The sequence below is a fragment of the Macaca thibetana genome, chromosome 18 (genome assembly GCF_024542745.1).
Source record: "Macaca thibetana thibetana isolate TM-01 chromosome 18, ASM2454274v1, whole genome shotgun sequence".
Lineage (NCBI taxonomy): Eukaryota > Metazoa > Chordata > Mammalia > Primates > Cercopithecidae > Macaca > Macaca thibetana.
Window position 1 is genome coordinate 509,407 of NC_065595.1, and position 15,764 is coordinate 525,170.

Here is a 15,764-nt window from a genome sequence, read left to right on the forward strand (position 1 = left end):
GAAGGCTGCCGACCACCGTCCACAGCACTCCGCAGAGGGCACGGTGCAGGGAGGGACAGCAGGTGGAGGGCCAAGGGTCAGGGAGGGGAAGTGGCTGAGGCCGTGAGGGCTGCAGGGGAGCTGGTGAGGGTTCTGTCTTTCTGTCTGGATGAGCCCCTGTGGGTCCCAGTGATGAGCTTGTTCCCCACTTTCACAAGAGGCAACCACAGGGGAAATGGGATAAAGGGTCCAAAGGGCCTCTCTGCATTATCACTGCGTGTCAATCTACAAATATCTCAAAAAGTTTAACCAAAAAACTGAATGTTCCCACTCACCCGCAGGTCCACAGTGAGCCAGGCTGCCAGCCCAGCACCAAAAAGCTCAAAGCCAGAATTTTAAAAAATGTACAACATTCAAAGCCTTAGATGAGGACCAGTCCAGGGATGAAGGGCCAACCGCCCTCACCGCCGAGCTCCTGTCACAATGGGGTCTACACAGGGTTCCGGGAACAGAACGAGGAACCACCACTCTTAGGATGGTGGGCGACGGGGCCACCTCCACAGCAGCACAACCAATGCACACAACAGATGAGGCCTGGGGCCGCGCAGGTGCGGGCCTCACCGTAAGATGGGGTGCCACGGGGAAACTGGGCAACCAATGCACGCAAGAGATGAGGCCTGGGGCCGCTCAGGCGTGGAACCCACCTTGAGACGGGGTGCCACGGCGGAATCACACCAGCGCTGTTACAAGGGTGTGAGGGTGGCTGCAGGAGACCACGCTGGACTCGTCTTTACAGGCGGAGTGGTCCTGCAGGAACCAGGGGTCCGCACGTGGAGGGGCACTGCAGACACAGGTCTATGTAGTGCAGGGGACTGGGCAGGCGCCACACGAACTCAAAACAAGCAGGGGGGACTCTTGGATTAAACCAGAAGAAACCACTCTGCCTGTTCCTCCAAGGAGGAGGCCTACAGAGAAAAGGTAGGGTGTGACCAGAGGTGTGGCCGAGCCACACAGGCCCAGGTCCTCACTGCAGCAGGAAAGCCCCACAGAACGCCTGCCGGCCGGTCCCGTTTCCTCAGACTGTCAGCACCATGTCCAGCCTGGGGAAGGAGACCTTCAAACAGGCATTCCTTTTTTCTAATACAAATAGGTAGTTCCATCAATTTTGAAAACTATCAAAAAGCAGAACCCAGGCTCATTTTAGGAGAACTCAGTTTCCAACACGTCCAAGTGAAGGGAGAGACATTTCCTTAATGTGGCAAAGGTGTGCCCGCCTGCAATCACCCAGGCCAGGCGGCCCACTGCCGCGGCCACAACAATGCTGCTTCCCGCCACCAAACTGATGATTATCACAACCTAACAAATCACATTAACATCCACTCATATAAATGAGCTGGAATTAACTGAAGTAATATTGGTATTTTGGTGCAAATTACACTTTCAAATTAAAAACAGCAAAAGTCAACTTATTCCAATGAACTGCAGCCCAGCGTGCGTCTTCCTTACAAAAGACAGGCAGAGCTGAACGGTGGTTTATGACGTGCCATTCGAAACGTTCTGAACTGCTACTGTTGACGTAAACTATACACATTTCAGAACACGTACACAGTTATCGGTTGCCATATTATTAGTGTCACTCAAGTAAAAGTGTTTGACTTTATTCAAATGTAGCTTACTATCTGCAAGTATGTTTTCAGGTAACAATTATTTTTTTCTCATTGATCTTAGAAATTCCTAGCTCACTTCAAGCAAGGCTGAATTATTAAAAAACCTTGTATCTAATCTTTAACCACTTTGCGTAGTTTTAAGACAATGAGGACAGGAGCTTGAGACCAACCTGGGCAACATGGTGAAACCCTGTCTCTACTAAAAATACACAAATTAGCCGGGCGTGGTTGCATGTGCCTGTAATTCCAGCTGCTGAAGAGGCATGAGAATTGCTTGAACCTGAGAGGCGGAGGTTGCCGTGAGCCAAGATTGCACCACTGCACTCCAGCCTGGGCGACAGACCAAGACTCCGTCTCAAAAAAATAAATAAATAAAAATGCTGAAGAAAAAATAAGTCAAAGGTTTGTGATTTTACTTTTAATTACGAAAAAAAATTTTTTTCTGAGACAGGCTCTCACTCTGCGGCCCAGGACGGAGTGCAGGGCGCGGTCACAGCTCACTGCAGCCTTGAACTCCTGAGCTCAAGCGATCCTTGTGGGTCCACCTCCCAAAGCACTGGGACTACAGTGCCAGCCCCTGAACATTTCAGTCAACAGTATGAAAAGCAGCATCTAAAGAACAGGTGCTCTTCACGGTACTGATCGTGTGGCTGCTTTAAACTATGTGAGCGTTTTGCAAAACTGCAATTTCAAAGCTAAATCTCAGCAGTGTCACTTCAACGCACGTATCTGTCCTGCCATCGTGCTGCTACTGATTAGAATTACAGCACACAACAGACCCTGACTTCCTAGCCACGGGGTCTCTGCATCATTCGGCTCTAGGTGGTGCTGGCCTGTTCACTGACTGGCCCACAGCAACCCCATAGGCCAGGCTCCACCATGCTGTTCTCAGAAGAGTCCAGGAGCTTTGTCAACTGGCTGGAGAGCTGGAATTAACTGAGTTAAATGAAGGAATGAGAGTAGCATCAAAGGACGAAGCCCTGATTTACGGAGAGACCTGTTCCCAGTCCCTGGAATCACCGCTGCGGTGAGGGGCTGTGGGCTGGGCCTGAGCAGCTTCAGGGCAGGGCTGGTCACCAGAAGGCTTTGCAGGAGCAAGTGGGTAGTGGGTGGGATCAGCCGTGCCTTCGCCACAGACGGAAGGACGCAGAGCTTCCGGGGGGACACGCGCCGTGCTCATGGCCCTTCTGGACCCTGCCCCTTGCACCCCCTCATTTGGCTGTTCTTGAGCCTTTAAAATAAACTGGTACTGCTGAGTGAAATGTTTTCCAAAGTTTCGTGAGCTGATTCAGCAGATGATCAAAACTGCAAAAGTCTGTGTCTGGGGACCCCCAACCCTGTGGCCAAGCTGGACGGTGAGGGGCCTGGGGGTCAGAGATGAGGGCAACCCTCAGACGAGGGAATGAGCCCGTAGACTCAAGGCCTGATGCCAACTGTGGGTCGTCAGCATCAAAAACAGACTGAACTGCAGGCGTCTGTCGGCCCCGAAGAGCTAGAGCAGCAGTGTTGGAAAGACACCTCGTGTTAAAAGCCCAACCAGCCCGGACAGGAAGCCTTTCTAACGACCAGAAACAACGTCACCATCAGGACGCCTTCTTAATGACAGGCGACGACATCGTCACCAGGACGACACGATGGGAGGTGACATCACCACCCAGCGCCTTCCTAACAACGGGAGGTGACACTGTCACCAGAATGTCTTCCTATCCTTCGGGATGACATCATCACTGTGTGGCTGGGGATCCTCTTCCCTGTCATCAGAATGGAGAACCTCAGATTCATCCCAAACCCCCCATCCCCCAGGTCCCAGCGCGTTGCCAGGCTGCCGCACAGGAAGCCACCCTGCACCTGCCCACCTCCCAGTCGCCCGACCCGACGACTCCTCTTAGCAACACTCCCCACCGTGACCTCAAGGGCTGTGAAATCAGCCGAAAGGGGCACACGCTACTCTCTAGAATCACAAAAGACAAAACACAATCTAAAAACAGAAAACCTGGGAGGAACCAGAGCGCGTTTCCAGAGGGAGTGGCCTCTCCCGAAAGCTGACTGGGCTTTGTCGTGGTGCCTGGCGGGGCCTCCTCACTCACCTGCCCACCCAGGCTCGGGAGCTGCCGCCCACTGTGCAAAGGCCACGCTCTGGCCACCCCGCTCCTGACCTGGGAGGGCCATGCACTCCGGGCCTCAGCGTCCCCACGCAGGGACAGTGCTGGATCCTGCAAGGGCTCGAAAAGGACACCAAGTCGTACCTCTCCATCTCCCCATTAACCATGAGCACCCGTCTCCCTCCAGCAGCCTGCGTGCTGCACCCGTCGCAGGATTTGAGGCGTTGTGACCTGTCAGAGGGCTTCCAGGGGTGAACACACACCAGGTCTTGGTAGATGCTCCTCGCCCGGGTCAAGTTTAATCTAGTTAAACTTTTGGTTGAATTTCAAAGCAACAACCACAGAACAAAGACTCATTTAAATCTCCAAGAATGTCCCATGGGGTCTGCAGGGGCCACCACCTCAGGCTGAGGGCTGATCTCCGGTCCACACCGGTAAACAGGCACAGAGGCCACGTGCGCAGGAAGCATCCCCCGGGGCCTGCAATTTCCCCTCTCCAGGGCAGCACAGATCCCGGCTACCAACGCCTTCCAGTCCAGTCAAGTTTCCCTTCCTCACGGTGCTGTTTGCCAACCGCCACTGCCATCACCCCTGCGCCTGCTCTGTGTGGAAACAAAGACGGCAGCCCGGGGTCTGGCAGAGCAACAAACGTGGAGCCGGCAGAGAGCAGCCGGCGAGGCGACGGGGGCGGGGGCTCGAAACCAGCCCTGCTCTGCCCATTCTCTGCTGAGTGTTCCCAGGACCGAGTGCTCTGCGGGGCGGCCACAGGTGTGCACATGCAGGTGCCTGGACAACATCTGAGAAGCTGGCTGTAGGGTTTTGTTTCAGTTTTGGGAACCAGGAGAGGACAGAAGAACAAAAGGACCCGAGAGAGCCAGTGGGGGCGGCGTTCCCACAAGGTGGAAGCGGGAGTCACCGTCTGCAGCCTCCACCCGCCCTCATGTTGGGCAACTGGCGCCATCCCCCTAACGGACCAGAGCAGCTTGAAGAGCCCTCACTAGCTGGGGGCAGTGGCTGCGCCGCCATGTACCTGAAGGAAGAGGGCTCCCGGTGGAGGGGTAAGGAGCTGGGGGGCGCTGGGGGCCCCCGGGCGCCCGTCCTGATGAGCTTCCCCGTGTTGGAGTCGTAGATTCGAACCTCGGGGCCAGGCTGGGCCTTGGGAAGAACCGGCATCGGGTGGAACAAGGTGGTGGGGGGCACACCCTCCCGGTCGGGAAAGGCTGCAGGACTGTTCTCCCTGTCGGAGGAACAGAACAAGGGCCATGAGCGGGGCGTCCGGGCGACGCAGAGCAGGCACCCAGGGACACCTGGCGGGCATTGCCTAGGTGTGTGAACCAACAGCTGTCTGGCGAGGGAACGCCTGGCAGGGATGTGCGGGGTGCGGCGAGGACCCACCTCTTGCTGTGGTCGTCCCTGAGCGGGAAGAGCTGCTCCTCCACCTTGTCCCAGCGCTCCAGGCAACTCCACAGCCAGTCAGGGTTGACCACGTGCAGGTGTCCGCACTCCTGCGCCTGCAGCACCTTCTCTGTGCCTGCGGGAGACCCGGCTGCGTCAGGCTGTCTTGGCCAGCACTGGAGGCTCAGGGCCCACATCTGGCTGCACCCACCAGGGCCCTCACCCGACTGCACCCCACCAGGGCCCAGGGCCCTCACCCGGCTGCACCCCACCAGGGCCCTCACCCAACTGCACCCCACCAGGGCTCAGGGCCCTCACCCGGCTGCACCCCACCAGGGCCCTCACCCAACTGCACCCCACCAGGGCCCAGGGCCCTCACCCGGCTGCACCCCACCAGGGCCCTCACCCAACTGCACCCCACCAGGGCTCAGGACCCTCACCTGACTGCACCCAACCAGGGCTCAGGGCCCTCACCCGGCTGTAATCACCAGGACTCGGGGCCTTCACCCGGCTGCACCCCACCAGGGCCCTCACCCAACTGTACCTCACCAGGACTCAGGGCCCTCACCCAACTGCACCCCACCAGGGCTTGGGGCCCTCACCCGGCTGCACCCCACCAGGACCCTCAACAGACTGTACCCCACCAGGGCCCTCACCTGGCTGCAACCACCAGGGCTCAGGGCCCTCACCCGGCTGCACCCCACCAAGGCCCTCACCTGGCTGCACCCCACCAGAGCCCAGGGCCCTCACCCGGCTGCACCCCACCAGAGCCCAGGGCCCTCACTCGGCTGCACCCCACCAGAGCCCAGGGCCCTCACTCGGCTGCACCCCACCAGGGCTGCCCACTGCAGGTTCCCATCTCCCAGGCCAGGGATAAGCAGCCATGGTGGGAAGTGGTGGATCTCAGACGAGGAGCTGGGCACAGCAGGTGACGTGAGCATGTGTTCAGGAAGGCCCCTCAACAGTGAGGCCACAAACACCGAAGCAAAAAGAAACGTGAGCACAATTCCGGGGGAAGGAAGGAAAGCGAAAGAAGGGTCAAGAGCTGGGCAGACACAGGGCAGGGCAAATGGGCACCCGAGGGGCCAAGGAGGACCCCAGCCTGGCCCACCTCCATGCTCAGGAGAGAAGGGCCAGGAGCTGGGCACTCACGGGGCAGGGCAGATGGGCACCCGAGGGGCTCAGGAGGACCCCAGTCTGGCCTGGCTCCATGCACAGGAGAGAAGGGTCAGGAGCTGGGCAGACATGGGGCAGGGCAGACGGGCACCTGAGGAGCCAAGGAGGACCGTGGCCTGGCCCGGCTCCACGCTCAGGAGAGAAGGGCCTGACTGCCCGTGGGAGGCCAGGGCCTGGCTTTCTCCTGGGATCAAGGGTTTCGCTGGGCTCCACGGAAAGCCTGCCCCTGCCCTGCAGCCAGCACCTGCCTATTTCACACTGAGATGGAGCCTTCCATGTACCCTTGATTCAAACGCTTTACTGAGCACATGCATGTCCAACACCACGTGACACGGACTAGAGGCGTGGCCTCAAATAAGACCACACTTGCTGTCAGGGAGCATGCGTGGTCAGGGATGAGCTCACCCCACAAGGCTATCCTGAGCCCTGGAGGCGGGGCCACGCACTGAGAAGCCCTCTCAGGAAACGCCGCCAGGACAGGAAGCGCGATTGGAGGAGCAGAACCTGAAGTGATTTAGGCAATCTTCATTCGGGGAAAATCCAGGTGCTTATGGGAGCATTTTCACAGAATAACTAGAATACTGAGATATTTGGGTTTTTTAAGCACTGGGGTGCAAGTCTTCCTTCAAGATTCACCTATCGCTGAAAGGTTGTTTTATTCGGCAGAACTTTCAACGTGTCAGAGCGGCCTGCCCTGTCTGGGACAGGTTTCACCATCAGGAGACAGCAGGCCTGTCCTCCGCTCTCCCAGCCACAACGTGTCCTTCTATGCACGTTTCAGCCAAAGCTTTGCACTTAGTTTTCTAACTCAGAGGGTTTGTCAACCTTTTACCTGCGAACTGAGGGCCCCGCATCCTGTTCCTGCCTGGAGTTTTTCCACTACACCCCATCGCTGATTCCTTGTTCTCTAATCCAGCCATGGCTCATTCACCCCATCGCTGATTCCCTGCTCTCCAACCCAGCCATGGCTCACTCACCCCATCGCTGATTCCCTGCTCTCCAAGCCAGCCATGGCTCACTCACCCCATCGCTGATTCCCTGCTCTCCAACCCAGCCATGGCTCACTCACCCCATCGCTGATTCCCTGCTCTCCAACCCAGCCATGGCTCACTCACCCCATCGCTGATTCCCTGCTCTCCAACCCAGCCATGGCTCACTCACCCCATCGCTGATTCCCTGCTCTCCAATCCAGCCATGGCTCACTCACCCCATCGCTGATTCCCTGCTCTCCAATCCAGCCATGGCTCACTCACCCCATCGCTGATTCCCTGCTCTCCAATCCAGCCATGGCTCACTCACCCCATCGCTGATTCCCTGCTCTCCAATCCAGCCATGGCTCACTCACCCCATCGCTGATTCCCTGCTCTCCAAGCCAGCCATGGCTCACTCACCCCATCGCTGATTCCCTGCTCTCCAAGCCAGCCATGGCTCACTCACCCCATCGCTGATTCCCTGCTCTCCAAGCCAGCCATGGCTCACTCACCCCATCGCTGATTCCCTGCTCTCCAACCCAGCCATGGCTCACTCACCCCATCGCTGATTCCCTGCTCTCCAAGCCAGCCATGGCTCACTCACCCCATCGCTGATTCCCTGCTCTCCAAGCCAGCCATGGCTCACTCACCCCATCGCTGATTCCCTGCTCTCCAATCCAGCCATGGCTCACTCACCCCATCGCTGATTCCCTGCTCTCTAATGCAGCCATGGCTCACTCACCCCATCGCTGATTCCCTGCTCTCCAAGCCAGCCATGGCTCACTCACCCCATCGCTGATTCCCTGCTCTCTAATCCAGCCATGGCTCACTCACCCCATCGCTGATTCCCTGCTCTCTAATCCAGCCATGGCTCACTCCAGGGAGAAGCGCTGAACTTTCTACACCGCACGTGAGTAACTCACACCACCCAACACTGTGCGTGATGACTGCGGTCCGAAAGCATGAACGTGCCCGAACTCGAATTTCACCCAACGTCATGATCTATTCTTAAAAGATGGTGATTCTGGGAAACGTTTCTAAAAGCTGAATGTGAGATGAACAGCAATGCCAGCTCTAAGGAGTGCCTGCAAGGAGACGGCGGGCCTGACCATGCCCGGGGCACAGGGAGGCAGCACTCACCAGCCCGCGCGGCGATCAGGTGCGTGGCCCTGTCAGGGGCGTCGGGGCTCAGCACCAGCCGAGTGAGGATCTTCGCTCCCAGCGCCGTGGCGTGGTAATGCTCCCGCGTCTTCTCTATCGGGAAGTTTGTCGGGTGCAGCCCACTGAAAATTATGGCCACATCAGCCAGCACCTTGCTCTTCAGTTCCGGCACGATCTTGCGGATATCCGGCGCCTCCTCGATCTCCTTGTTGAGGAAGCGGTCGTACTTGGCGTAGTAGTCGGTGTGCACACGGACCAGGATCTCCTCCAGGTAGATGAGGTGGTCATCCTCGTCCGTGTCCTCCTCCTCCTCCTCCACACTCTGGTCCAGGGACTCGCCCGCGGTGACGCCCGACAGCTCGCTGTTCTGTGACTCGGTCTCCGCCTCCTTCCTGTCGGCACAGCCATTGCCCAGGCCGCAGAGGCCGTCCCGCTCGCCCTCCTCCTGCCCACCCAGCTCGGGCCCCTTGTCTGGGGCATGCGTGCCGGGCTCGGCCTCTCCGGGGAGACTCAGTGCTGCAGGCCGCCCCGGCTCCAGGGAACTGCCCTGAGCCAGCGCCCCGGCTCCCTCTGGAGCCGGGTTCTCCTCCTCCTTTGGCTTCTGCCGGCTTCTCCTCCCCTCACTTTCGCCGTCAGAGGCGGAGGAGGGAGACTTCGTGCCCTCGGACTCACTGCTGCTCTCGCTGTCGCTGGATAAGTCGAAGTCCAGGTCAGTGCCCGTGGCACCCTGGGCAGGCCGCTGTCCCGGTGCCGCCCGGCCACCCTGCACACAGGATCCTTGGGGCTCAGGAGTGCCTGCCAGCTCTCCACTGCTGGTGGGGGCCTGCGCAGCGGGCCAGGTGTCCCTCTCGTCCGGTTTCCCAGGGCGGGGCGTGTCCTGTGGGGCGGTAGCCTCATTGCCGTTCAGCTCCTGAGCCGGCTTCTCCAGGCCATTGCTGGGCTCCACTCCAGGGGCCTGCGTTCCCCACTCGGGCTCTCTCATGGGCGGAGCTTGCTCTGCGATCTCGGTGCCTCGAGAAGAATGATTTACTAAATATGCATGCAAAAGGAAAAGTTACCGCGCTTCAGCATTAAACATTAAATAGCATTCCAAGTTAAAGCAGCGCCCTTCTTCATGGCTGTGAACTCTGCCACCCTCTAGACCAGGCCTTGGCAACCTTGCTGTGAAGAGCCTGACGGGGTGAGCACCCCTTACCCGAAGTGCATGGGGCCACAGATGTTTTGGACACTGAATGTGTTTCTGAGTTTGGAGTATTTGCGTTAAACTTACCACTTGAACATCCCAAATCTGAAAAATCCAAAATGCTCCAATGAGTATTTCCTTTAAGCACCATGTGGGCAACTCAAAAAGCTCTGGATCTGGGGGAGGAAGGATCCTCCGTCTATAAGAACAACTGGAGGTCTCCAGGCTGCAGACCTGGCGCCACCGTGGCCACAGTTTCCCAAGCCCCGGTCTGGAGGAAGTCAGCAACTCCACGCTGACCCCAGCCATCTGGTGAAAGCCTCAGCCTCCTACAGGAGGGACCCCAGTCCCACCCTCTTCTGGTTTCAACCTCCAAGTTCCATTTCAGTGACTAGAGCAGCAAATGTACGCCTCAAAATATTTTTTTTTAAAAACTAAGGGTCAAAAACACTTAACTTTTCACAGGGTGGACGTCAGCCGCAGGCCTGCCTGACAGGTTAAACCACGCTGCTCTCTGGGCCCAGCCAGCGCCGGGCCTGAACACTGCACTCTGGGGACGGTTCTTCCCTGCACAGCCACTGCCCCCACATTCGCGCTCTCTACAGAATGCCATGGCCCGAGGCCCAGGCATGCGTTTAAGGAAAACTGGGATGAAAGGAGTTATTCACATGTTAGGTTAAACAGTATCCTTTAGTTTTTATTCAACTGGGAAAATGCTTAAGTGAGGGCCATTTTTTTTAAAGCCCAAATCAAAACGACATAATATCCTGTTTTCCAGTACTATATACATAAATCCAATAACCTCTATTGAAATACAAATAAAAAATCAAAGTGTATCTTGAATTTAGAGCAGTCAAAATAGAGATAAGAAATAAGAAGAGCTAAACAATAAGCAAATGTAAATTCTAGAGACTCAGGAAGGAGGTTACCCACCTTTCTTTCTCATCTGAGAGTCTCGGGACCCAGGGGGCGCATTCATATCACCTGTGCCCTGGAAGTACACGTATTTCTTCACAGTTATCAGATTGGGGGCAAACTTCCAGACATCTTCTCGATCATCAATAATGCAAACCATTGAGTCTCCACAAGGAAAGAGGTTTCTACAAGTGAAAATGCAAAATTCACACAAAATAATAATGAAAAGAGTTTAAGATTCTAACCCACATGTAACCAACAGACAGCAGGTTCATCAGAAACTGACACCATCCGCCCCGAAGCCCTTTCTGTTTGGGTCACATTTAAACCTCAGTAACATCTTCTCCACAGCTTCTGAATCTCCTTCAAGCCGGAGTTCGCAAACTGTTTCTTAAAGCGCCAGAGTCACTACTTCAGGCATGAAGGGCCACAGGGATGAAACCCAACTCCAACCGCGTGGGCGTGGCCATGTTCCAATAAAACTTCATGTACAAACCAGGCTGTGTAGCCTAAAGGCCAGAATTTGCTGACTTTGAAAACAGCCCGGGATGGGCTGTGTGGCTCAGGCCTGGAATTCCAGCGCTTTGGGAGGGCCGCTTGAGCCTCAGAGCCTGAGACCAGCCTGAGCAACACGGTAAGACCCCGTCTCTACAAAAAATACAGAAGTTAGCCGGGTGTGGTGGTGTGCACCTGTAGTCCCAGCTACTCAGAAGGCTGAAGTGGGAGGATAGCTTGAGCCCAGGAAGTCAAGGCTGTGGGGAGCTGAGACCACACTACTGCACTTAGGTCTGGGCAACAGAGTTAGACCATCTCAAAAACAAAAAAAACAAAAACCAGACCTACTGCCGATGCAGAATTTCTAAGTGGACCTACAGCTACCTCCATGCAAACCACAGTGCCCGCCACTAGGGCCTATCCTGGGTGTGTCCCCATTCGATCCTATCATTCTGCCTTCAGGTGACTTTTCCCCTTAACACGTCACTAACAGCACCTCTCATTCTCTTTAGCCCTGATTAATCTGCTCACTCTGGCGCTAACTAGCAAAAAGGAGGTTTCTGAAGTAAATACTTTCAGAGTCTCTTCTTAGTTAACATCAGCTTGCATAGGCCTCACAGTCTGCGTGGACTCCCTAAATGTAAAAACCGAAGCACTGGGAGGCGGCGGCCACCGTGAGCCAGGAAGCGGCTGAAGCTGAAGCTGCGACCGCCAGGGCTCCTCGGGAGAACAAGCCACACCTGATGCGTTGCACCAGCAGGGACAGACTTCCAGGTGGAAATGGGGAAACTCCTCGTACAGAGTGGGCAAGAAACGCCAAAGAATACAGAAGGATATAAAAAAGTCTCTACGTAGGGGCAGGGAGGGGCCACCCTGTCAAAAAGGCTCAGAGGAGCTAAGAGGAGAAGGCTCTGGAGCTCATGGAAAGGAAGAAATGGCAAAAAGCAAAAAGACGGGCAAAAGTCATGTGACTTAGGATTTTATAAATTATCAGTAGGATTAACACAGGCAAGCTCCTAAGAAAACTATAAACCTCAGATGCTGACGCTGACGTCAAGAACTGCCCCTAAACCAGGAGCCCCACAGAGCTGCTGAACTTGTGCGTGGGGTGGGGTTATCCACATTCCTCTGCCCACTCGGGTCCCTGATGCCATCCCGTCCCTACGCCTGCCCTCCTGGGTTCTGGGCCCAAAAGTCCAGTCCCCGAGTTCCCCAGGAGCCCTGGTCATTCCCTGGATACTCAGAGGCAAAAGCTGGCCTCCTGTGGGGACGCACCCCTGCCTCCTGCCTCTCCAACCACAAGTCTTCGCACAGGAATGAAAACCTGGAGCTAAAGGGACTAGAATGATCACACATGCCAGGGTTGTTAAGCAAACAGATGCACGACGTCAGGCGGCGGGCTGACTTCGAATGGGTGCCGTCTGACACAGATGAGGCTGAGAGGATGACAGTCCCCGCCTCCACAGACGCAAAAGCCCAGCCCAAGGATGGTTTCAGGGAGGGGCTGTTGGGACGGGGCAGAGCCTGGACTGGGGGCCCTGCACAAGCACCGGGGCTCAGGCAACCTGGGAGACAGTGGGAGTACAGGTTAGAAAGGAACTTTCTAAGTACTCTGAGGCTAACAAGGAAAACTGGAGAGGGGACGTTAAATTCCTTAAAAACATCAATACAGAAATACTGCTCTAGGACGGGTGCGATGGCTCACGCCTGTAATCCCAGCACTTTGGGAGGCTGAGGTGGGAGGATCATGAAGTCAGGAGATAGACACCATCCTGGCTAACACAGTGAAACTCGTCTGTACTAAAAGTAAAAAAAAAAAAAAAAAAAAAAAAAAAAAAAAATTAGCTGGGCAAGGTGGCGGGCACCTGTAGTACCAGCTAAGTCAGGAGGCTGAGGCAGGAGAATGGCGGGAACCTGGGAGGCAGAGCCTGCAGTGAGCTGAGATCGCACCACGGCACTCCAGCCTGGGTGACAGAGCGAGACACCGTCTCAAAAAAAAAAAAAAAAAAAAAAAAAAAGAAAAGAAATAGGAAAAGAAATACTGCTCTAAATCTCCAGATGCGATTTTTGAAACAGGAAATGAACAGCAAGAGTTCTCTGTGAGGAGCGTGGCCAGGTACATACCTAAGGTTTCCCGTTTTAGAAAACGGGTCAATACATTCATCCCTGGATAATATTCGATGAGAAAAAAGCTTCTTCTCGGGGTCTAAAAAGCCTTGGAAAAGAAAACAGGACAAAGATTACACGCCTGAGACACGTTTAGGTCACACAGCGCGTGGTGAAGTCTTGAATGTTATTTTACAGTGGCAGACACAAAACACGATGAATTGGCACCAAACACTTCATCCCTTTTCGTGTAAGACCGGGCTCACGGAGGGCTTCTTTTCTCTTACGGTGAACTTATTTGTCAAACACGAATCATGTCTGTAAGTGTTTATAATTCTATTAACATGGAAAATTTGTAACATCCTACTGAAGCACCTGTCTAAACCAGATGGACATGAAAACTACGGAAGGCACTTCATAAGTCAAACAGGTGAGTCACCGTTCAATGTCAAAACGCTCTGCATGTGGTTCTTCGCGTGATGGAGTCTGGACGCTGAACTGAAACTACCCTGCGTCACCTCAGACACGGTCTTTACGAACCCCGGGCGGGCGGCCCTGCTGTTATCTGTAACGGTTAGTGGAGGAAAGGTTACCAAGGAAGCTTGCTTCTCCTAAGTTACTTCAGTAGAATCACACAAACTCACACGCTGTGTTGTAGAACACAGGAAGGTCGGTTACTTCTCACTATGACACACGTTTACGCTGGTCATTCAGGCAACACCGAGGAAGCCTGCCTGACAGAGCAGACTGGGAAGGAAGGACATCGCGACACCACAATGACCAGCTAGTGCAGAAGCTGCTTCCGCAGCGAAGAATCCGCCCGGGCTACAGTTGACACTTGTACTTTACACGACATCTGTTAATTACAAGTCTAGTTTAATTTTTTAAAAGTAATTTTCTAAAGAGCTTTACGTGCTTGATGCTCTGCCTTGACTCTTTAAAGACGGTAAAACCATGCTATCTGCAAACACCCCTTCTGCACTTCAGGAGGCACCGCCGTCACAATCAAGAAATCAGGCAGAGATTTCTTGGTATTACCTCTGCTCTGGGTATCCTGATCTATAAATTTATCTTCTGAACTTTTAGCTTACTGTATTACCTTCCTAAGTTTGCAAAGTCTTCAATTTACAGTGAAGTGCCCATAATTTTAAAGAAAGATAATTTAAAAATAAGTCATCTCTTGCTAATTTACAAGAACCACAGAATATATAGTAAACGTATTTCAGTTTGTGGAAGTAGGGGTACTAAACAAAAACAAAACAGACTTTTCAGGTAATTTATTCTATTGGTAAAATATGTTGGAGGCATCAAGTTCAATGTCAATTTAATTTCACTGGCCATTTAAAACATTCTGGAGAGAAAAAGCTACGGTAAGTATGAAGCCTCACAAGGAAATGTTTCAGCTACTCATCATACAAGTGGCTGAAGCCATAAATCTGGACATACCTCAAGAGATAGGTATTCCATGGCACGTAGATAATGTGTAAGAGTGTTTGTTCATTTAACATTTACTGAGTTTAACATTACTTGGAATTTTGCCAGGAATATAAGGTACAGGAATGAATACAACACAATTATTACCCTCCCAAGAGGCTGAAATTATAAGAAAACTGAACACATTAACACACAACCTCTATCTGGCATGACACGTGCAGGTGCCATGGAACAAAATGGAGACTAGACTGCAGAAGAGTGAGCCAGTCCAGAGTCGAGAGCTGGGTCTGTGATCTCATCATGGCACACAGGTCCCCTGCATAACCGTCAGCTCTGCATGAAGCACAGGAGGTAGACCAGACATCTCAGAAGCACTGTGAACCCAAACTCCAACCACGCAGCCCACATCCTCTCAAGACTTAAGACTCACTGGAGCACCTGGCTCCACGCCCCTGTATGACACACGGGGTCCACTTCCAGATCCGAACGCACCCACGACGCCCGGCTCCACATCTCCGCGCGGCACACGGGGTCCACTTCCAGATCTGAACGCACCCACAACGCCCGGCTCCACATCTCCGCGCGGCACACGGGGTCCACTTCCAGATCTGAACGCACCCACAACGCCCAGCTCCACATCTCCGCGTGGCACACGGGGTCCACTTCCAGATCTGAACGCACCCACAACGCCCGGCTCCACATCTCCGCGTGGCACACGGGGTCCACTTCCGGGATTTGAACGTGCCCTGACTACACTCCACGCAATCACTATTGTTTTCACACTGGCTTTTAATCAACTACTGCCTGCACCCATCCCTACTGAGCTCAACCTCTGTACCACCACCTCTGAGATCACAAACGCGAGAAACACGCTGGCTGTTTTCGATACAGGCTGAAACATACGCATGACAGTTAAAACAGAAAGGCTGCTCTGGGCGCCACCTCAGTTACCCTGCAGCCCCGCGGCGCTACGCACAATGCACTCCGGGGTCCGTAAGATCTTCTGGGAAGATGAACCCGCCTCCTGGCTGAAGCATCACCACCTCCAAACGTTTCAAATGCAGCATTGCCAGGAGCTTTCCCTTCCTTGATGTCACTGGTTTGTTAGTATTTCAGTAACAAAAAGATACCTGGACTTAAAGGAGAAATAAACGCAATTGTTTCTTACTATACACAGACA

General features: G+C 54.3%; 2 protein-coding genes across 6 annotated transcripts in view; both read right to left on the reverse strand.

Annotated features, from left to right (window-relative positions):
- The window catches only part of HSBP1L1 (heat shock factor binding protein 1 like 1), a 414,139-nt gene that overhangs the window by 215,948 nt on the left and 182,427 nt on the right, over positions 1 to 15,764 (reverse strand). The window lies entirely within an intron of this gene.
- Positions 1 to 15,764, reverse strand: part of CTDP1 (CTD phosphatase subunit 1) — a 74,228-nt gene that overhangs the window by 27,672 nt on the left and 30,792 nt on the right. For all 3 annotated transcript variants that reach the window (XM_050768208.1, XM_050768210.1, XM_050768211.1), the window contains exons 6-10: positions 13,169 to 13,259; positions 10,568 to 10,734; positions 8,431 to 9,480; positions 5,144 to 5,279; positions 4,779 to 4,985 (exon numbers count right to left, since the gene is read on the reverse strand). In XM_050768208.1, coding sequence (XP_050624165.1) covers positions 4,779 to 4,985; positions 5,144 to 5,279; positions 8,431 to 9,480; positions 10,568 to 10,734; positions 13,169 to 13,259 — 1,651 coding nt within the window. The remainder of the gene's footprint in view (positions 1 to 4,778; positions 4,986 to 5,143; positions 5,280 to 8,430; positions 9,481 to 10,567; positions 10,735 to 13,168; positions 13,260 to 15,764) is intronic.